The sequence below is a fragment of the Mobula hypostoma genome, chromosome 13, assembly GCF_963921235.1.
Source record: "Mobula hypostoma chromosome 13, sMobHyp1.1, whole genome shotgun sequence".
In the NCBI taxonomy this organism is placed as follows: domain Eukaryota; kingdom Metazoa; phylum Chordata; class Chondrichthyes; order Myliobatiformes; family Myliobatidae; genus Mobula; species Mobula hypostoma.
This window is the reverse complement of record NC_086109.1, coordinates 59,738,350-59,761,793: the sequence shown is the minus strand read 5'-3', so window position 1 is coordinate 59,761,793 and position 23,444 is coordinate 59,738,350. Positions and strand designations below refer to the sequence as shown.

General features: G+C 44.9%; 1 protein-coding gene across 2 annotated transcripts in view; it reads left to right on the top strand.

Annotated features, from left to right (window-relative positions):
* The window catches only part of fah (fumarylacetoacetate hydrolase (fumarylacetoacetase)), a 69,842-nt gene that overhangs the window by 34,163 nt on the left and 12,235 nt on the right, over nt 1-23,444 (top strand). Inside the window, exons 6-9 of one of the 2 annotated variants that reach the window (XM_063065771.1) lie at nt 1,392-1,489; nt 12,731-12,783; nt 20,944-21,043; nt 22,425-22,555. In XM_063065771.1, the coding sequence (XP_062921841.1) occupies nt 1,392-1,489; nt 12,731-12,783; nt 20,944-21,043; nt 22,425-22,555 (382 nt within the window). The remainder of the gene's footprint in view (nt 1-1,391; nt 1,490-12,730; nt 12,784-20,943; nt 21,044-22,424; nt 22,556-23,444) is intronic. The other variant, XM_063065772.1, reaches the window with a different exon arrangement.

The window sequence follows — 23,444 nt, the reverse complement described above, 5'->3', positions numbered from 1 at the left end:
AGTTTCACACTAAACAGCAGGGCCCTGGGGAGTTTTGTAGAACAGAGGGCTCTAGGACTGCAAGTACATTGGTCCACTGAATGTGGAATCACAGTTAGACAGGGTGGTGAAGAAGAATTTTGGCATGGCAGCATTCATAAATCAGGGCATTGAGTTTACAGGTTGGGAGGTCATGGTGTGGTTATACAGGATGATGGTGAGGCCGCATTTGGAGTATTGTGTTCAGTTTTGTTTACCTTTATGTACGAACAATGTTAATAAATTGAAAAGTGCAAAACAAATCAGTGAGGGATGCGCTGTGGCAGTCCACAGGTATCGCCACACATCCAGTGCCAACATATCATGCCTACAGTTAACCCTTACCACACATCCAGTGCCAACATATCATGCCTACAGTTAACCCTTACCACACATCCAGTGCCAACATAGCATGCCTACAGTTAACCCTTACCACACATCCGGTGCCAACATAGCATGCCTACAGTTAACCCTTACCACACATCCGGTGCCAACATAGCATGCCTACAGTTAACCCTTACCACACATCCGGTGCCAACATAGTATACCTACAGTTAACCCTTACCACACATCCAGTGCCAACATATCATGCCTACAGTTAACCCTTACCACACATCCAGTGCCAACATAGCATGCCTACAGTTAACCCTTACCACACATCCGGTGCCAATATATCATGCCTACAGTTAACCCTTACCACACATCCAGTGCCAATATAGCATGCCTACAGTTAACCCTTACCACACATCCGGTGCCAACATAGTATACCTACAGTTAACCCTTACCACACATCTGGTGCCAACATAGTATACCTAAAGTTAACCCTTTCCACACATTTTTTCAACGTGGGAGGAAACTGGAGCACTCACAGGTTTAAGATGAGAGGGGAAAGATTTAGTAGGAACTTGAGGGGAATACTTTTACACAAAGGGTGATAGATGTAGATATAGATATATAGACACACACACACGTGTATAGAGCGAGAGAAAGAGCTGCAAGAGGAAGTGGTGTAGTAACAATTTTTAAGACATTTGGGTAGGTACATGGATTAGAAAGGTTTAGAAGTTTATGGGCCAAAAGCTGGCAAATCAGATGAGCTAGGATTGGGCATCTTGGTCAGCAGGGATCGTTTTCCACATGGTATATCTCTATGACTCTATGACTAAACACAGGACATGGTTTAGATTACATTCATTGATGGGCTGAATGTTGTCCTGCTGGTGTATGTTGTGACTGATATACTTGCCACATGCAAGAGTCCAAGGTCAGGTTGGTCAGGGTGAATAAGTTCATCTGCCCTTATCATACGTGATCACAGTATGAAGGTGGGCATTGCAGAGTTTAAACTAATACTCTGTGTGGTACCTTCTCAGGTTGTATTTACCTGTTGGCTACCATGGCCGTGCATCGTCTGTTGTTGTGTCCGGGACCCCTGTCAGAAGACCCCTGGGACAGATGAAACCCGACGACAGTGAGTATGAGCCAATACAGAATTAATTTCAGTGAGCCCCTGGCTGGTGAGAGCTCTTGATAAGCAAAGGAATGCAGTTTAAAAATTGTCGTATGTCGAAGGTAACTCAATTAATTGAATAATTTTTCGAAGGTGACTTCAGAAAGGGCAGTCCGAATTTGGATTATAGTAGCTTTATTGATGGTGTTGAAACTGTATCGACTATTGTCACTGATGATAGATTTATGTGACCCCATGATATTGATTTTATGTTTGGAATGCCCTTCAGTTGCTAATGATGGTGCAAGTTTTTGAGCGTTGGACGTCCTTTAATAGAAAATTACCTTCATAATTCTAAACACTTGCGAGAGGGCAAAATTAGTCAGCTAAACATGCACAGTGTCTGAAATAGCTTGCGTTGATATAATGCATCAGGCAAGATTTGGTGCCCAAGGACAGTTCAGCACGAGCTGAGTCAGGGAGGTTGTCCCTGCTGTGCTTTGAAGGAGAGCCAGAAGTGGAGAGCAAGAGGGTTTAAGGAGAGAAATCTGGACATGTGGAAACTGAAGACATGCCTGTTCATTACGGATGGAGTAAATTCAGGGATGGACATCTGACCAGAAGCAGAGCTGTGCAGATATTTAAGGCTGGTGAAGGTCCCATGAATATACGATTTAGGAACAGGAAGAGGACACACAGCCCAACTAATCTGCTCCACTGTTAAATAAGATGACTGCTGATCTGATGCAACTTTAATTCTGCATTCTCCACCCTTTCCCACCCGCTCTCTATCATAACCTTTTACCTCCTAGTGTATCAAGAATTTCTATACTTCTGCCTGGAAGGTTCCTGAACTTCCACAATCCTTTGAGGAAGAAAGTTTGAAAAATTGAACCTCGTTCCAGATTCTCCCACAGGAACAATCCTCTCCACGTCCACCCAGACAAGAACTGTCAAGATATTCTGTTTCAATGAAGTCCCCTCTCACCCATCTAAACTCCAGTGGGTATAAGCCTTGCCTGTCCAGCCTTTCCTCATAGGCCAGACCACCCAGTTCTGGGTGTTCATCTAGTCAGCTTCTCTGAACTTTGAACGCAGTAGCATCCCATCCTGTCCACGGTCCTGCAGATGTGGTTTCACCAGTGTCCTATATATATGATGTATAACTTCCCTAATTACATGTTTAATTCCTCCAGGTGAAAGTAAGCAGACAGGGCTTGGAAACATGTAGGTATAAAGATGGTCATTGTAAGAGTGTAACCATGATGAGAGGGAGGATTCAGAGGCAGAAGATTTGGGTCTTGGTGATGGGGCATGTGTATGCTGTGGATGGCATGGGGTCACATAGGAAGCCATGGTTGCAAATGATGTTTCACCCTTCAATGGGGTCAGGAGTCAAGGAGTCTTAGAGAGACACAGCAGGCAGACAGAACTTAGAGAGACACAGCAGGCAGACAGAACGTTTGGTTGCTTGAGTCCTTGCCAACTATAAACAGCCCATTTACACTAATCTTAACAATAACATCTCACTTTTATCCTCCTCACACTCTCATGAGCTCCTGCCAGACTTCACACTTGAGGCCATTTACAGTGGCTAATTAACCTCCAAAGGAAGCGCAGATAGTGACAGGGAGAATGTGCAAACTCCACTCAGACAGCACCGGAGGTCGGGATTGAACCAGGGATCCCGCCACTGCGAGGCAGCAGTTCTACCTGTTGTGCCACTACGTTGCCCTCAGTGGTGGTGCTACCCAGTAAGTTAAAGTATTGTTGTATCACTCGTAGTCAAGGTCTCCAGGGGCAGACTGCATTGAACCAAGAAGAGGATCAGCATCGATGAGTATGCGCGATCTGTGACTGGGTATACAGAGAAGTGCATTGAGGTTATCACCATTATAAAATGCATCTGTTTAAGAGCTCTGTGAAGGCAGAAGCCAAGGCTGACAGCAGAGGTCCCAACTCACTGAATGATCAGAATGCTGCCTTCAGATCGTGGGATAAGATGGCTGTCACGTCAGCATGAGTTTTGTTTTCCTGTGCCGTCAGGAAGGCGAGACAGGATTATTCACAGAGAATATACAGCCCCTTCTGTGACACCAAGTGCGAGGCACATGCAGCAGGACAAATGTGTTCAGGAAAGTTTTCTAAGTCAACATATAGAGGGACCAAGTAGAGGGGATGCAATATTGGATCTCCTGTTAGGAAAGGAGTTAGGACAGGTGACGGAAGTGTGTGTAGGGGAGCACTTTGGTTCTAGTGATCATAACACCATTAGTTTCAACTTGATCAGGGACAAAGACAGATCTGGTCCTAGGGTTGAGGTTCTGAACTGGAAGAAGGCCAAATTTGAAGAAATGAGAAAGGATTTAAAAAGCGTGGATTGGGACAGGTTGTTCTCTAGCAAAGATGTGATTGGTAGGTGGGAAGCCTTCAAAGGAGAAATTTTGAGAGTGCAGAGTTTGTCTGTTCCTGTCAGGATTAAAGGCAAAGTGAATAGGAATAAGGAACCTTGGTTCTCAAGGGATATTGCAACTCTGATAAAGAAGAAGAGAGAGTTGTATGACATGTATGGGAAACAGGGAGTAAATAAGGTGCTTGAGGAGTATAAAAAGTGCAAGAAAATACTTAAGAAAGAAATCAGGAGGGCTAAAAGAAGACATGAGGTTCCCTTGGCAGTCAAAGTGAAAGATAATTCAAAGAGCTTTTACAGGTATATTAAAAGTAAAAGGATTGTAAGGGATAAAATTGGTCCTCTTGAAGATCAGAGTGGTCGGCTATGTGCGGAACCAAAAGAAATGGGGGAGATCTTAAATGGGTTTTTTGCGTCTGTATTTACTAAGGAAACTGGCATGAAATCTATGGAATTAAGGGAAACAAGTAGTGAGATCATGGAAATTGTACAGATTGAAAAGGAGGAGGTGCTTGCTATCTTGAGGCAAATTAAAATGGATAAATCCCCAGGACCTGACAGGGTATTCCCTCGGACCTTGAAAGACACTAGTGTTGAAATTGCAGGGGCCCTGGCTGATATATTTAAAATGTCAGTGCCTATGGGTGAGGTGCTGGAGGATTGGAGAGTAGCTCATGTTGTTCCGTTGTTTAAAAAAGGATCGAAAAGTAATCCGGGAAATTATAGGCCGGTAAGTTTGACATCGGTAGTGGGTAAGTTATTGGAGGGAGTACTAAGAGACAGAATCTACAAGCATTTGGATAGACAGGGAATTATTAGGGAGAGTCAACATGGCTTTGTGCGTGGTAGGTCATGTTTGACCAATCTATTGGAGTTTTTCGAGGAGGTTACCAGGAGAGTGGATGAAGGGAAGGCAGTGGATGTTGTCTACATGGACTTCAGTAAGGCCTTTGACAAGGTCCCGCATGGGAGGTTAATTAGGAAAATTCAGTCGTTAGGTATACATGGAGAGGTGATAAATTGGATTAGACATTGGATTAGACATTGGCTCAATGGAAGAAGCCAAAGAGTGGTAGTAGAGAATTGCTTCTCAGAGTGGAGGCCTGTGACTAGTGGTGTGCCACAGGGATCAGTGCTGGGTCCATTGTTATTTGTCATCTATATCAATGATCTGGATGATAATGTGGTAAATTGGATCAGCAAATTTGCTGATGATACAAAGATTGGAGGTGTTCAGAGCCTGCAGAGGGACTTGGACCAGCCAGAAAAATGGGCTGAAATATGGCAGATGGAGTTTAATACAGACAAGTGTGAGGTATTGCACTTTGGAAGGACAAACCAAAGTAGAACATACAAGGTAAATGGTAAGGCACTGAGGAGTGCAGTAGAACAGAGGGATCTGGGAATACAGATACAAAATTCCCTAAAAGTGACGTCACAGGTAGATAGGGTCGTAAAGAGAGCTTTTGGTACATTGGCCTTTATTAGTCAAAGTATTGAGTATAAGAGCTGGAATGTTATGATGAGGTTGTATAAGGCCGAATCTGGAGTATTGTGTTCAGTTTTGGTCACCAAGTTACAGGAAGGATATTAATAAGGTTGAAAGAGTGCAGATAAGCTTTACAAGGATGTTGCTGGGACTTGAGAAACTCAGTTACAGAGAAAGGTTGAATAGGTTAGCACTTTATTCCCTGGAGCGTAGAAGAATGAGGGGGGATTTGATAGAGGAATATAAAATTATGATGGGTATAGATAGGGTGAATGCAAGCAGGCTTTTTCCACTGAGTCAAGGGGAGAAAAAAAAAACAGAGGACATGGGTTAAGAGTGAGGGGGAAAAGTTTAAAGGGAACATTAGAGGGGGCTTCTTCACACAGAGAGTGGTGGGAGTATGGAATGAGCTGCCAGACGAGGTGGTAATTGCGGGTTCTTTTTTAACATTTAAGAATAAATTGGACAGATACATGGATGGGAGGTGTATGGAGGGATATGGTCCGTGTGCAGGTCAGTGGGACTAGACAGAAAATGGTTCGGCACAGCCAAGAAGGGCCAAAAGGCCTGTTTCTGTGCTGTAGTTTTTCTATGGTTTCTGTGGGGTCTATTCAATATACGTAATAGATTTACTTGTTCGTTTATTATTATTATTTTTTCTCTCTCTGCTAGATTATGTATTGCATTGAACTGCTGCTGCTAAGTTAACAAATTTCACATTACATGCTGGTGACAATAAACCTGATTCCAATTCACATTCTGACTGTGTGGCTAAGCACAGCTCCTGCGCCATATTCAAGTTTGCTGATGACACCACTGTCAGAGACAGAAGCAAAGGTGGTGGTAAATCAGCATACAGGAGGGAGATGGTGATGGTGATGAAAGGTGATGGTGAATCAGCAGACAGGAGGGAGATGGTGATGGTGATGAAAAGTGATGGTGAATCAGCACATAGGAGGGAGATGGTGATGGTGATGAAAGGTGATGGTGAATCAGCATACAGGAGGGAGATGGTGATGGTGATGAAAAGTGATGGTGAATCAGCAGATAGGAGGGAGATGGTGATGGTGATGAAAGGTGATGGTGAATCAGCAGACAGGAGGGAGTTGGTGATGGTGATGAAAGGTGATGGTGAATCAGCAGAGAGGAGGGAGATGGTGATGGTGATGAAAGGTGATGGTGAATCAGCATACAGGAGGGAGATGGTGATGGTGATGAAAGGTGATGGTGAATCAGCAGACAGGAGGGAGATGGTGATGGTGATGAAAAGTGATGGTGAATCAGCAGATAGGAGGGAGATGGTGATGGTGATGAAAGGTGATGGTGAATCAGCATACAGGAGGGAGATGGTGATGGTGATGAAAGGTGATGGTGAATCAGCAGACAGGAGGGAGTTGGTGATGGTGATGAAAGGTGATGGTGAATCAGCAGAGAGGAGGGAGATGGTGATGGTGATGAAAGGTGATGGTGAATCAGCATACAGGAGGGAGATGGTGATGGTGATGAAAGGTGATGGTGAATCAGCAGACAGGAGGGAGATGGTGATGGTGATGAAAGGTGATGGTGAATCAGCAGACAGGAGGGAGATGGTGATGGTGATGAAAGGTGATGGTGAATCAGCAGATAGGAGGGAGATGGTGATGGTGATGAAAGGTGATGGTGAATCAGCATACAGGAGGGAGATGGTGATGGTGATGAAAGGTGATGGTGAATCAGCAGACAGGAGGGAGATGGTGATGGTGATGAAAGGTGATGGTGAATCAGCAGACAGGAGGGAGATGGTGATGGTGATGAAAGGTGATGGTGAATCAGCAGACAGGAGGGAGATGGTGATGGTGATGAAAGGTGATGGTGAATCAGCAGATAGGAGGGAGATGGTGATGGTGATGAAAGGTGGTGAATCAGCAGACAGGAGGGAGTTGGTGATGGTGATGAAAGGTGATGGTGAATCAGCAGACAGGAGGGAGATGGTGATGGTGATGAAAGGTGATGGTGAATCAGCAGATAGGAGGGAGATGGTGATGGTGATGAAAGGTGATGGTGAATCAGCAGACAGGAGGGAGATGGTGATGGTGATGAAAGGTGATGGTGAATCAGCAGCTAGGAGGGAGATGGTGATGGTGATGAGGTGGTGGTGAATCAGCAGATAGGAGGGAGATGGTGATGGTGATGAAAGGTGATGGTGAATCAGCAGACAGGAGGGAGATGGTGATGGTGATGAAAGGTGATGGTGAATCAGCAGACAGGAGGGAGATGGTGATGGTGATGAAAGGTGATGGTGAATCAGCAGATAGGAGGGAGATGGTGATGGTGATGAAAGGTGATGGTGAATCAGCAGACAGGAGGGAGATTGAGTGAGAACTTGTTGATATGAGACCACTCAGCCAGATTTTCAATGTCAGGAAGACCAAGGAGCTGATTATTGACTTCAGGAGGAGGAAACCAGAGGTCCATGAGCCAGTCTTCCTTGGAGGATCAGATGTGGAGAGGGTCAGCAACTTTAAAGTCCCAGGTGTTATAATTTTGGAGGACCCATCCTGGGCCTTTCATGTAAGTGCAATTATCAAGAAAGCACAGCAGTGCCTCTATCTCATGAGGAGTTTGTAGAGGTTCAGCATATCTAAAGCTTTGACAAAGTTCTACAGATGTATGATGCAGAGCATATTGACTCATGCATCAAAACCTGGTGTAGACATACCAATGCTCTTGAATGGACATTCCTACAAAAAGTAGTGGACATGGCCCTGTCCATCATGGGTAAAGTCCTCCCCACCGTTGAGCACATTTATATGAAATGCTATTGCAGAAAAACAGCATCCATCATCAGGGATCCCCACCAACCAGGGCATGCTCTCTTCTTGCTGCTACCATCAGGAAGAAGGTAAAGGAGCCTTAGGGTCCAAGCCACCAGGTTCAGGAACAGTTATTACCCCTCAACCAGCAGGCTCTTAAACCAGAGGGCATAACTTCACTCAATGTCACTTGCCCCATCATTGAAGTGTTCCCACAGCCATCAAAGACTCTTCCTCTCATGTTCTTGATATTTATTGCTTATTTCTTTGCTTTGTATTTGCAATTTGTTGTCTTCTGCCCTCTGGTTGAATTCCCTAGATGAGTGGTCTTTTATTGATTCTTCTATGGTTATTATTCTATAGATTTACTGAGTATGCCCACAAGAAAATGAATCTCAGAGTTGCTTATGGTGCCATATGTGTACTTTGAAAATAAATTTACTTTGAACTTTATTGAACTCCCTGCCACTACCCAGATCTCATCATGTATGAAGCACCAGTTGCGTTATACTGTCTACTTCCTAACTTGTGTTGTAAGTGCACCTTATGTAGCCCCCTCACCGAGGCATGTAACAAACTAGGCTCGTTAGCTAACTTTGGCTATGTGAGTTAGTATTGGATGGGTAACAGGAGGCCTCCTTTATTAAACAACACACATCTAGGGTCGGTTTGATTCAGGTTCAATCAGATAGGAAATTTGGACTGTTCCACTGAGGGAATGAAAATTGGGTGAATGCTGTATCAATATTGCCCCATGCAAAGTTATCATTTGCCAGGAAATAACAGACCTTATACCGGCATAAAATTATTAAAGTGGAAGTATGTTTCCAGGTATTTCAACTTTAACAACAGTTAATAGAAAAGAAAAGAAAAGGGTCCATTACAGTTAAACCAGTCTAAATGTGCACATAAACGTTGGAGCTCCTTTCCGAAGTAGTCGGTTGTATTGTTTTAATTACTCACAGCGCTGAACCCCTGTCACCAGCCACAGTACGAACTTCCCATGAAGAAAGTTATGAACAAACTGCTGACACAGAAGTATTGGCACTTTCTGCTTGGAACCATTCGTCTGCATAATGCGCTTCTTACAACAGCGTCTCCCCTTCGGGTGGGATTCAGCGAGTGTCTTCCCTTGTGCTCTTCTCCGCACCTCCTCATTCTTCCAACACCTGCCAACAAAGGCACAAAAGCAACCCACTGTCCCTCAGAAATCTGATGCCGCCCAGCTCTCTGAAATGCTCATTGCATCCCACTGGACAGCACGTTACCGAGTCAAACCCGATCGGCTGACTCAACATGCCTCAGCTGAGTCAACGTCTCCTCATCTTAGCGGAAACCAAAATAACTAGTCTACGAAGCTTAATTACCAGAACACACTGTGTTTTACAGGAAAGCTGCTGAAATTAGATTAGATTAGATTATGAAGACACACAGTCCTCTTTTATTGTCATTTAGTAATGCATGCATTAAGAAATGATACAATATTCCTCTGGTGTGATATCACAGAAACACGGGTCAGCCCAAGACTGAAAAACTAACAAAAACCACATAATTATAATGTATAGTTACAACAGTGCAACAATACCATAACTTGATGAAGAACGGGCCATGGCACAGTAAAAAAAGTTCAAAGTCTCTCGAAAGTCCCACATCTCACGCAGACAGGAGAAGGAGAAAACTCTCCCTGCCATGCCCGACCACAGTCCGACCCTGAGTCGTCCGAAAACTTCGAGCTCTGATCAGTCCTCCGACACCGAGTACCGAGCACCAAGCACCATCTCTGCCGAACACTTCGACCTCAGCCTCGGTCACCAGCAGCAGGCAAAGCCGGGGATTTTGGGGCCTTCCCTCCGGAGATTCTCGATCGCACAGTAGCAGAAGCAGTGAACTGGGCATTTCAGAAATTTCTCCAGATGTTCCTCTGCTTCTCATGTCTGTCTCCATCAAATCAGAATTGTGCACGGCGTCCTACTTACAGATACGAGATCATTTCACCGGAGAGCTGTGCGCACTGCGTGGCGCTGCCATCTTCTCCTCCCGCCATTTAATACTTAAATAAAATGCTTAACAGCATAGCAGCAGGAATACAATAAAACATGTTCTTAACTAGGGCATTGCACTTATTTGCAGTAATCCAGGTTGTGTACCCCTTATCCGAAATTCCAAAATCTAAAAACCTCCAAAATCTGAAATTTTTTTGAGCACTGACATGATGTCACAAATTCCACAAGGCACTGGGAAAGTCCCCAGGCAATGTGCGAGGTTTTGCGCACTGCAGGCAGTTCTGAGAAGTGACCTCACGTATGTAATGATGAGAAGTTAATGAAAAATAGAAAAGCACTGCGTACAGTGAAAAATGAAGATCTCGATTGTGTATTGGAAGAGTGAATCCATCAGTGCAGAAATGAATATATGTTGCTTAATAGTATGCTAATCATGAAATAAGCTAAGACCTATCAGGATGAACTGAAGATTGAAGATAATTGTGAATATTCAGCAGGCTGTTAGCAGAAATTTAAGAAAAGGCTCAGCATTAAAATTTTAAAGATTTTTGGTGATAAAGCGCCTGTTGATCATGAATTCATCGATGAGTTTGCCAAGATAGCCGCTGATGAAAACCTAGCCTGCTGAAAGGCTGCATCACTGCATATGTGTGATGAACAACTGATTACCAGTAGCACTTAAATTCAGTCAGGAATGATGGCGATCCCAAGCTAACTCATTATTTATTCAAACATGCAAAAGAATCCAAAACTCTTCTGTCCCCAGATATTTTGGATAAGGGGTACTGAACCTGAATTACTTTATGTGTTATGTGTGTGAGTTATATATTGTGCACCTTGGCCTGGAGAAACACTGTTTCATTTGGCGGTGTACTGTACATGCATTTGTATGTTTGAATGAAAATAAACTGAACTTGACTTGATTTTTTTGTTGACCGTTTGTATGAACTGCTGAGATCCTTCAACAGTTTGCATGTACTGCTGAATAAATTTTCCACACTTTTACCTCAATGGCCTTTCAGGAGGTATTGTTGCTGATATTTGTACAGTTTCACACTGGATTGTTCAGAAGAGACGCAGTTTGTTTACTTTCTCTCACAGCGCTGTGGTGTCTGTGCGACAATCCAAGTATTGTCGACTGACAAGTATTCACTACCAAATGATGCATCCCAAAATTTCAAGGTCATCTCATTAATCCCTTTCCTTTCTGTTCATTCAAGTGAAGGCCTGCCAAGTTTGATGAATGGTGTATGTTCCTAATTTTGACAGGATGTAGAATCTCATTACTTCTCTCAAAACCCCATGCCACGGCTTTATCCAAGCCTGACCAGAGAGCACTCCAGTCCCATCTTGCTTGCTGCTGTGTCTTTTTCTGTGAACCAGACTCACTCAGACTTCATACAGGTCATTTGGGAAGTGAATGCCACAAATCTGGAGCTCTGGGTGACAGAACAATCACTATGACATTTTAATTTGTTATTTACTGAGATACACCATGGAATAGGCTCTTCTGGCTCTTTGAGCACTGCCGCCCAGCAATCCCCTGATTTTAGTCCTAGTATAATCACGGGACAGTTTGCAATACCAATCCGGCTTTGGACTGTGGGAGGAAACTGAAGCACCCAGAGGAAACCCATGCAGTCACAGGGAGAATGTACAAACAACGTACAAACTACTTACAGGCAGTGGTGGGAATTGAACCCAGGTCAGCTGTACCGTAAAGTGTTGTGCTCACCACTACGCTACGATTTGTTTGCTTTTTAATCCACTTTATCCATTGTTAGGGAATGGAGAGTCTGCAGTGCATTAGACCAAACGTGGGCATCCACTGTACTCTGCCCTACTGTAGTGACTGAACCATTAAAACCCAAACCATCCATTGCTCACTAATGATCGCAGAGTCGTAGAGTTAAATAGCACAGAAACAGGCCCTCCGAACAATTAATCCATGCCAACCAAAATGCCTGTCTACGCTAGACCACGCTTGGCTCAGATCTCCCTAAACATTTCCTTTCCAGCCACTTGTCCAAGTGCCTTTTTGGATGTTGTTAATGTACCTGCCTGGACAACCTCCTGTGGCACCCTGTTCCATATCTGGACCACCCTCTGGGTGGAAAAAGTTGGCTCTCAGGTTCCTGTGAAATCCCTTCCCTCTCACCTGTGCTGGTTCTTGATTCGCCACCATGGGAAAAGGAGCCACATTCTTGCTGAGTTGGAGCCCAATGCAACAGGTACCTAGAAACAATAAAAATAGCAGCAGAATCGGCCATTTGGCTCTTGGGACGTGGCTCTGTTCCCAGCTTCTCCCCATATCCCTTGATGTCTTGAAGTATATCTACCTCCTTCCTCAATATATTTAAAGACTTGGCCTCCATAGCCTTCAGCAGCAGCCATCGGGAACATCCTCCCTGCACCCAACGTACCGTCGCTGTGCCGGACATCTTTCAGTAATTTTATCTGCTGAACATGTCTGTACAAATGATCATGTTTAAAAATTCCATCAGAGCTAATGCTTTGAAAAGTATTTTCCATGGTGACGTTTACAGCTGAAAAATGTTTCCTTTTCAGCAAAGCCGCCCGTGTTCGGAGCCTGCAAACTTCTGGACTTTGAGTTGGAGATGGTAAGTCTGGTCCATTCCTTCTTGGCCTACAGCAGCAACAGAGAGGCAGATGTGTAACCTGCTGTGTCAGGCAGCAATTGGAAAGCAGGGCTGATTAAATATAGGACACAGAGTTGACGCAAGAAGCTTCTGCTAAGTAGAGAAATCACTTTGAAACTAATCCACAGTCTGCCAGGATAGTGGACACAGAGACGCTCACAACAGTTGGGAAGAATCTAGGTGAATCACCAAGGCAAGGAAGGCAATGGGCCAGGAGCTGATAAATGGGATTAATATGAATGTGTACTTGATGGTCAGCATGGAAAATGATGGGCTGAATGGCCTGTTTTACGCTGTGTGATGTTTTGACTCTTCATGATTGAAGCAAGTGTTAAAAGGAGCTCGAAGTATGGTAGTAGAGGAGTGGTTGAATTATTGCATCAGTCAACCAGAGGCCTGGGATTACACTGCAGAGACATGAGCTCAGATCCTACCAGGAAAGACTTTATTTGGAATTGAAAATAAACTCATTAGTTAATTCGTTCATTATGTGCTGTGTCATATGACATGGGTGATCATGGTCTTTTCATGACCGTTATTGTTCTTGGCAAATAGTTGTACAGAAGTGGTTTGCCATTGCCTTCTCTGGGTAGTGTCTTTACAAGATGGGTAAGCCCAGCCATTATCAATACTCTCCAGAGACTGTCTGCTTGGCATCAGTGGGTGCATAACTAGAGTTTGTGATATGCACCGGCTGCTCATACAACCATCCATCGCCTGGTCCCATGGCTTCATGTGACCCTGACTGGGGGGGTGGGGAGCTCGGCAGATGTTGCACCTTTCCCAAGGGTGATAAGGGGCATCTCACACCTCCTTTGGTAGAGATGCATTTCCACCCCGCCACCTGTAAACTCGTGAGGGGTAGTGAAATGGAACACTAGGTACTGGCTTGTTGCCAAAGCACACCGGGCTCACAAATCTCCCCAAGAGAAGGAAATCTGTCCTTTTCTGGTGATGGAATGGAAATGTATAATTATAAAGGAGGGGAAGAGAAAGGATAATGTAGAATGTTCAAAAGTGAAAAAGCAGCAGAAAGACAACATTTTACAGCTCCACAAGAGAAGCAAAGAGGGTGGGACTATTTCGATTGCGCCTACATTGAGCTAGTAGACTCAGTGGGCCAAATAGCCTCCTGTGTTATATTTTACTATGATTCTGCAAACAAAATGCATTTATTCCAAGAAATTGCAGTGAATGAAGGGAAATCCTATCATTGCATGATGCAATTGATCCCACCCATTTTGGAGGTGTGTTTTCAAGTGAGATTAGAGAGAGCAACACACACAAAATACCAGAGGAACTCAGCAGGTCAGGCTGCATCTATGGAATTGAATAAACAGTAAACACTTTGGGCCAAGGCCCTTCATCAGGACTCAGCCCAGAACACCGACTGTTTACTCCCTTCCATAGATGCTGCCTGACCTGCTGAGTTCCTCCAGCAGTGTTGCACTGAATTAATAGCAAATGCAGAGTCTCAAGTGCTTTAACTTTAGAAAGAGATTTGGTCAGGAACAGTGTTGTCACAATTTCCCATGCTCTGATTGGGCCACGGTGAACCATTCTCTTTAAATGCTAAAAAACACAGAGGCACAGTGATCTGGTTCAGTGCTGACATCCCGTGTTACCTGTATGGAGTTTGTTTGTTCTCCCTGTGACTGTGTGCATTTCCGTGTAATGTTGAAATAGGATCACGGGCTTTGTGAGAAACAGATACTCAGTTCAAAGTGGGCTCAGAGCGCACCTTCCCAATGGTTCTGTGAGGCATGGCAGAGGGAGGAGAAAGAGGGGGAGAGGGAAGGAACTCTATACCCTCCACAAGGTGCCTGGAACCAGAAATGGGCTCGTAGCACGCAAACTGTTACTCTATGTATGTGTATCAGTTAAAATAAGTGATGCAAAAACTGAAATAACAAGTAGTGAGGTAGTGTTCATGGGTTCAATGTCCATTTAGAAATCTGATGGCAGAGGGAAAGAAGCTGTTCCTGAATCGCTGAGTTTGTGCCTTCAGGTCTCTGTACCTCCATCCTGATGGTAACAATGAGAAGAGCACATGTCCTGGGTGATGGGGGTCCTTAATGATGGACCTCCTTCCTGAGGCACCGCTCCTTGAAGATGTCTTGGCTAGTACCCATGATGGTGCTGACTAATTTTACAGATGTAACTGGTTCCTGACTTTTACTGTGTCTTATCTACCATCATTTTTTAGGACTCTATTGGCGACTCTCATCAATTGTTACTGTCTCTTGCTGCTTCTTAGCTCGAGCAATGCTGGCTCTATTTCTTAATCTTCTGAGCCTAGATCCTTTCTCTGTAATCGCTTTATCTAATCTCTCTCTCTACTCTAAAGGTTAAGCATCTTGGAATAATTAATTCTGAGCCCTGGTCACTTTGCAACCATATCTCCCTGATGGCTGTTGGACCATGTACTTAGGTATATTTGTGCCATCAATTTGTCTCACTTATCACAAGTCCTGCATGCATTTAGATAAACTGCCTTCAGTTTGTTTTTATTTACCGTTTTCCTCACTGTGACTCTACTCTCTATACACTCTGTGCCTTCCTGACTGATTCCGAAAATCATTACTCATTTCAGTGCAACTATGCATCAGTTTGTCCATTCTCTTTAACTTTATAAACTTCCCTCTTTATCCTTCACCCTTCACTTCTCACAACCAACTACTTAGTTTAAAGCCTTTTCTGCACCCCGAGCTGATTTGATAGAATACTGGTCCCAGCCCTGGTAAGGTGAGGCGCTGAACTTCCCCAATACTGGTACCAGCATTACATGAACTGAAGGCCATTCTGCCCAAGCCAATCCCCAGGACACATAGTCAACTTTCCAATGGTATTGGCCTTTACCAAATTACGCATGGATCAGGTAGTAATCCAGAAATTATTGCCTTTGGTTGACTTTAAACCTTAAACGTGTAAAATATCTTAACAGAGCTCCACCACTGTTCTTTCTGTGTTATTGGTTCCTGCATGGACCACCACATCTGGAAGTGAATAATTATGGTGAATAGGACATAATAAAGGTCAGGAACTAGTCCATTACGAATTCCTTTCCTGCCCCAGTTGTCAGTTTTGGCACCAGTCGGGAAGTACTGTTGGCTCAGACAATTCAATAACCCAGTCGGCCCGGACAATTTGTGAACTGGCCCAGCCCGGACAATTCATTAGCCAATTCAGCTCAGGCAATTTGCTAACCAACTCTGCTCTAGCAGTTCATGCACTACGTCCAGCCCCAATGATTTGCTGATCGACTCAGCGCTAACCAACTCAGCTCTACTGCCTTTGGGATTTACCTTCATGCCTGTGGGTGTCTCTCCCCTCTAAAGTCATAGTCATAGTCATAGTCATAGTCATACTTTATTGATCCCGGGGGAAATTGGTTAAATATACCACTCCCAGCACTGCTATATTTTACACTTTCACAAGGCAAATGGTCATGTGTACTGCGGTGCTGTGAAAAGTTTACTCATCACCCCTGGAGTGACTTCAAGAATTCCATGGCTCAAACACACGTAAATGGGGCGAGGCTCTCCTCGAACATTGCCTTCTGCCATATCTGCATCCCTTGCAGTCACACTTAGCAGTCCTTTCGACTAACACAACAAAAAATGCTGGTGAACGCAGCAGGCCAGGCAGCATCTATAGGAAGAGGTAGTCGACATTTCAGGCCAGAACTTCTCGGCCCGAAACGTCGACTGTACCTCTTCCTATAGATGCTGCCTGGCCTGCTGCGTTCACCAGCATTTTTTGTGTGTTGCTTGAAATTCCAGCATCTGCAGATTTCCTCATGTCTGAGTCCTTTCTACTGACCATTTTGGCAGTGCTGAATCAAAGGGACAAAGCATCCAGACAACCCTACCCCTCCTTGTGCTTCAGTGTTCAAATCTCAGACTCAAGCTGGTCAACTCTGAGCCGAAGCTGCCCGAGCTGCAGATGTGGTTGCCATGGACGACACCAGTCTGCATCAGTTTTGTGGTCTCCAGCTGCAGCTCAGCACTTTTTCAGTTCCAAGGGTCTGCTGTGACACATCACCCGCACTCGGTGCACGCCTTCACTTAATTGCTCGATGTACTTGGCTAAGCAATTGGTTATCCTCTGGCTATTTGTCTTTTCGCTAACTCTGCTTCAAGATGCAAGTTTTAATTAAAGGTGTGTAGTAGATTAGAATTGAGAGCAAACCCCCTCAAAGATGGAGTGAAAACTGTAATCACACCAGCCAAATGATCCCGGGTTCACCATCAGGTTATCTCAGTGAATTAAAAAGTTGCATTTGATCCAAAATAGGGCCTTTAAGTAGATAACCATGCCTCACCGAGACTCTTCTCTCCTCAAAGTCTACGCGCCGGAAGAACTGTGGATGTTGACTGCTGCACCCTCCAATCTGAAGTCTGGGTTGGTGACACCTCTACACCACACTGGCTCCGCTCGCCACTGCTGAGCAAACAGTGCAAGTCCTAGCTCCTTAAAATCTGTAGCAGCATAATAATTCAGAAACCACGCCAGAGTTTCCAAATTTGACAAATTCTATTAAATATTTGAGATCTGTTTGATTTATTGATTCCAGTCCAGACGAAGGGTCCTGATCCAAGACATTGACTGTCCATTTTCCTTCACAGATGCTGACTGACCCGCTGAGTTCCTCCAGCGACTTGTTAATTGCTGCAGGTTCCAGCATCTGCAGTCTCCTGTGTCTTCCTCCTATTTAATCTAATCTCCTTCGAAGACTGCACGCTGTAATCTTAGCTGAGTGGGCAGGGCCTTGCTGTGTGCTGGTGTTGTATTATGAAGCACTCTTGCAGTCTGATGCTCTGCTGCAGGACCAAAGGCCTGCTGCCTGATCTGCTGTGACACCCTGTGAATGGGGCACCTAACCCACTTCACGTGATGTAAGAAGATCCAGTGCATCCGTTTAAAAAGAGGGACAAGGAATGTTGCTTTATTTCTCCACTAGTGTCCTCACATCTGTACTCCCAGAGTCCAGGACTCCACCGGGAGCTTATTTCACTGTGAATTTATTTCTGAGGCAGAAGTTTAAAAGGGCAAGTAACAGCTTAGTTCTGTAGGTGACAGGACACTGAACTTGCCAAGGTACCAGGCTGCCTGCAAAAGTTAGCTAAACATGTCTTTGGCAAGTAAGGTGAAAATAAATCCAAACGGTTTCTACAGTTATATTAATAGCAAAATGATAGTGAGGGATAAAATTGGTCCCTTAGAGAATCAGAATGGACAGCTATGTGCGGAGCCAGAAGAGATGGGGGAGATATTGAACAATTTCTTTTCTTCGGTATTCACTAAGGAGAAGGATATTGAATTGTGTAAGGTAAGGGAAACAAGAAGGGTAGTTACGGAAAGTATGATGATTAAAGAAGAGGAAGTACTGGCGCTTTTAAGGAATATAAAAGTGGCTAAGTCTCTTGGTCTGGACAGGATATTCCCTAGGACCTTGAGGGAAGTTACTGTGGAAATAGCAGGGGCTCTGACAGAAATATTTCAAATGTCATTAGAAACGGAGATGGTGCCGGAGGATTGGCGTATTGTTCATGTTGTTCCATTGTTTTAAAAGAGTTCTAAGAGTAAATCTAGCAATTATCAGCCTGTGGGTTTGACATCAGTGGTGGGTAAATTGATGGAACGTATTCTTAGAGATGGTATATATAATTATCTGGATAGACAGGGTCTGATTAGGAACAGTCAACATAGATTTGTGTGTGGAAGGTCATGTTTGACATACCTTATTGAATTTTTTGATGAGGTTACTAGGAAAGTTGACAAGGGTAAAGCGGAGGATGTTGTCTATAGGGACTTCAGTAAGGCCTTTGACAAGGTTCCACATGGAAGGTTAGTTAGGAAGGTTCAATCGTTCGGTATTAATATCAAAGTAGTAAAATGGATTCAGCAGTGGCTGGATGGGAGACACCAGAGAGTAGTGGTGGATAACTGTGTGTCAGATTGGAGGACGGTGTCTTGTGGTGTGCCTCAGGGATCTGTACTGAGTCCAGTGTTGTTTGTCATATAAATGATCTAGATGGTGGGGTTGTATATTCCGTGCCTCTTCTGGTATCTGTCCCCCACGTTTCCTTCGCTACATCGACGACTGCATTGGCGCTGCTTCCTGCACGCATGCAGAACTCGTTGATTAACTTTGCCTCCAACTTTCACCCTGCCCTCAAGTTTACCTGGTCCATTTCCAACACCTCCCTCCCCTTTCTAGATCTTTCTATCTCTGTCTCTGGAGACAGCTTATCCACTGATGTCTACTATAAGCCTACTGACTCTCACAGCTATCTGGACTATTCCTCTTCTCACCCTGTCTCTTGCAAAAACGCCATCCCCTTCTCGCAATTCCTCCGTCTCCGCCGCATCTGCTCTCAGGATGAGGCTTTTCATTCTAGGACGAGGGAGATGTCTTCCTTTTTTAAAGAAAGGGGCTTCCCTTCCTCCACTGTCAACTCTGCTTTTAAACGCATCTCCCCCATTTCACGTACATCTGCTCTCACTCCATCCTCCCGCCACCCCACTAGGAATAGGGTTCCCCTGGTCCTCACCTACCACCCCACCAGCCTCCGGGTCCAACATATTATTCTCCGTAACTTCCGCCACCTCCAACGGGACCCCACCACTAAGCACATCTTTCCCTCCCCCCCTCTCTCTGCATTCCACAGGGATCGCTCCCTACGCCACTCTCTTGTCCATTCGTCCCCCCCATCCCTCCCCACTGATCTCCCTCCTGGCACTTATCCGTGTAAGTGGAACAAGTGCTACATATGCCCTTACACTTCCTCCCTTACCACCATTCAGGGCCCCAAACAGTCCTTCCAGGTGAGGCAACACTTCACCTGTGAGTCGACTGGGGTGATATACTGCGTCCGGTGCTCCCGATGTGGCCTTTTATATATTGGCGAGACCCGACGCAGACTGGGAGACCGCTTTGCTGAACATCTACGCTCTGTCCGCCAGAGAAAGCAGGATCTCCCAGTGGCCACACATTTTAATTCCACATCCCATTCCCGTCCTGACATGTCTATCCACGGCCTCCTCTACTGTAAAGATGAAGCCACACTCAGGTTGGAGGAACAACACCTTATATTCCGTCTGGGTAGCCTCCAACCTGATGGCATGAACATCGACTTCTCTAACTTCCGCTAATGCCCCACCTCCCCCTCGTACCTCATCTGTTACTTATTTTTATGCACACATTCTTTCTCTCACTCTCCTTTTTCTCCCTCTGTCCCTCTGAATATACCTCTTGCCCATCCTCTGGGTCCCCCCCCCCTTGTCTTTCTTCCCGGACCTCGTGTCCCATGATCCTCTTTTATCCCCTTTGGCCAATCACCTGTCCAGCTCTTGGCTCTATCCCTCCCCCTCCTGTCTTCTCCTATCATTTTGGATCTCCCCCTCCCCCTCCTACTTTCAAATCCCTTACTCACTCTTCCTTCAGTTAGTCCTGACGAAGGGTCTCGGCCTGAAACGTCGACTGCACCTCCTCCTACAGATGCTGCCTGGCCTGCTGCGTTCACCAGCAACTTTGATGTGTGTTACTTGAATTTCCAGCATCTGCAGAATTCCTGTTGTTTACTAGAATGTTGCCTGGGTTTCATCTCCTAAGTTACAGAGAAAGGTTGAACAAGTTAGGTCTTTATTCTTTGGAGTGTAGAAGGTTGAGGGGGGACTTGATAGAGGTATTTAAAATTATGAGGGGGATAGATAGAGTTGATGTGGATAGGCTTTTTCCATTGAGATTGGGGAGATTCAAACAAGACATGAGTTGAGAGTTAAAGGGCAAAAGTTTAGGGGTAACATGAGGGAGAATTTCTTTACTCAGAGAGTGGTAGCTGTGTGGAACGAGCTTCCAGCAGAAGTGGTTGACGCAGGTTCGATGTTGTCATTTAAAGTTAAATTGGATAGATACATGGATAGGAAAGGAATGGAGGGTTATGGGCTGAGTGCAGGTCAGTGGGTCTAGGTGAGAGTAAGAGTTCGGCATGGACTAGAAGGGCCGAGATGGCCTGTTCCCATGCTGTAATTGTTATATGGTTATATGCTTTGTGCTTGTGATAATCAGAAGGAAAACAAACTGTAACTTCTCATCTTTTTTTCTTCCTAAATTAGGGCTTCTTTATAGGACCAGGCAACAAGTTGGGAGAGCCTATCCCCATATCCCAGGCACATGAGCATATCTTTGGCATGGTTCTTATGAATGATTGGAGTGGTAAGCTGACCATTTCGTCATTGTCTCCCCAGTCAGGTGTTATGTCCGTTGTGGAAAAGACCCATGATGTGCATGAGAAAGAGATTTGTCTAAGTACGATGCTTGAAACCGTAATCATAGTTTCTTATGTCATTCTGCTCATGCTGCTCTGAAAGTTAGTTCTGGATGTCTGGAATGGAAAGGGTAGAAGGCTGGGGAATGCCCAGCAGGTCATTCGCTGCTGGAAACAGAAAGGATGATGCATCATATTTTTCTTCCTGGTGTTAATGGAACTAGTTAGAACTTTCAAGGCCCCTACAGAACCTGTGCTCCCTACGCCATTGACCAGTTCCAATCATGTTCTCTCATTGGCCTGTCATATCTTCTATTACCACCAAACTGCTGCTACTTAATTGTTGGTCTTCTTCAGTTATCATCCCCAGAACTGAATCTAATGCCTGGCTCTTTCTGGGTTAGTTCTCCCTGCCTTGGGTCTGTTGCCCCATTTTATAAGATCTTGACTTCATTGGATGTAAACCTCAACTCCACGTTCCTGCCAACCTCCCAGAAGCCTCAACCACAGCCCACATCCTCAGTAAGTAGACAAAATGATGAGAGAAGTCTGGACACTGGGGACGGGTGATTATAATTTCCTTGAGCTCCTCCATTCCTTTCAGTTCCTAATTGGAGTTATTATGATGTTACTTGTATCCTCCGGATGGAAGGTTAATGACCACTCAATACAACCTCCATCTACTTGTTTCCCAAAGTTAATTTCCCAGAATTGCATTCTGTAGGACCAATGTTCACCTTGTCAGCTCTTTTTAAATATCAGTGGAAACTCTTACTGTCATATTTCTGGCTACCTTTATATTGTGCTCTGATCTTGATTTGAACTTCTATCTTCATTTTCATCATGAAACTGACCTTCTCATCTCTATTCTCAGTCCACATCTTCAATCCTACCATCACTCCGCACCATCTGTTCTCCCACCCCCACGCCTATCTGCAGCCTGCATTCACACTCCTAACCTGCCCCCATCCTTGCTCACCTCCTCTTTCCCATGCTACGTGCACACTATCATTCCAATGTCATTCCAATCTTCCCGTCTTTACTCAGAATGTTGGGCTGAGATTACTGGATTCATGTACACGTCCTGATGCATTCCGATTTTATCCACTGTTCTCACACTCAGCCAGTACTTAACCTTCCCTGTGAGCCTCAGTCCATCCAAATATTGCCTTGCCTTGTTGTCAAAAATGTCACTGTTAAAACTTGGTTCATTCAAAGGATTGTAACTTGGTAGAACTTGGAGAGAGGGAGAGAGAGATTAGTGCCAAGGCTGTTTCACCTTGCTATCGCTTGCTGCTTTCAGCCTGAAGCTGGTTTTCTATTTTACAGCCCGAGATATTCAAAAATGGGAATATGTTCCCCTTGGACCATTTCTGGGGAAGAGTTTTGGAACGACCATCTCTCCCTGGGTCGTAACAATGGAAGCCTTGCTGCCCTTTGTAGTGGCCAATCCAGTACAGGTAAATGGCAAGGTTACTAGGTAACTGGCTGGCTTCATGTCAGTTTAACCATAACAATATTCCTGATTTACTTGATTAGAATGAAAGCTTGGCTTTGAGGTGTGGCCTCTGTTGTAAAAGATTGCAGTTAATTTACTGCGGCAGTTTACCGCAGGCCACAATGAAATAAATATCAGATTTCAGTAATGATGGTGGAGGATGAAGTATCATTTGTTAGATGGCAGACAGCTACCAATGCTCTCTGGGATTGTACATTGGAATATTTATTCTCTGCAATGTTCTTGGTTTGACTTTCCCTGCCACTGCTTTCTTCAGCAATGCAAACCCAGTCTGGATCTTGTGCTCAAGTCTCTGCTTTGGGAACTTGGACCCACATTGTGTTGAGTTCAAAGTGAGAGTGTTTTCCTTGAACCACTACCAAATACTCTATCCATATGGCCCATTTCTGCTAGCCGCCTGTGGAACAATCCCATCAGCTTCCATTGCAACACATATAAAAGTTGCTGGTGAACGCAGCAGGCCAGGCAGCAGCTCTAGGAAGAGGTGCAGTCGACGTTTCAGGTCAGGACTAACTGAAGGAAGAGTGAGTAAGGGATTTGAAAGTGGGAGGGGGAGGGGGAGATCCAAAATGATAGGAGAAGACAGGAGGGGGAGGGATGGAGCCAAGAGCTGAACAGGTGATAGGCAAAAGGGATATGAGAGGATCATGGGACAGGAGGCCCAGGGAGAAGGACGGTGGGGGGGGGGGACCCAGAGGATGGGCAAGGGGTATAGTCAGAGGGACAGAGGGAGAAAAAGGAGAGTGAGAGAAAGAATGTGTGTATAAAAATGAGTAACAGATGGGGTACGAGGGGGAGGTGGGGCCTTAGCAGAAGTTAGAGAAGTCGAT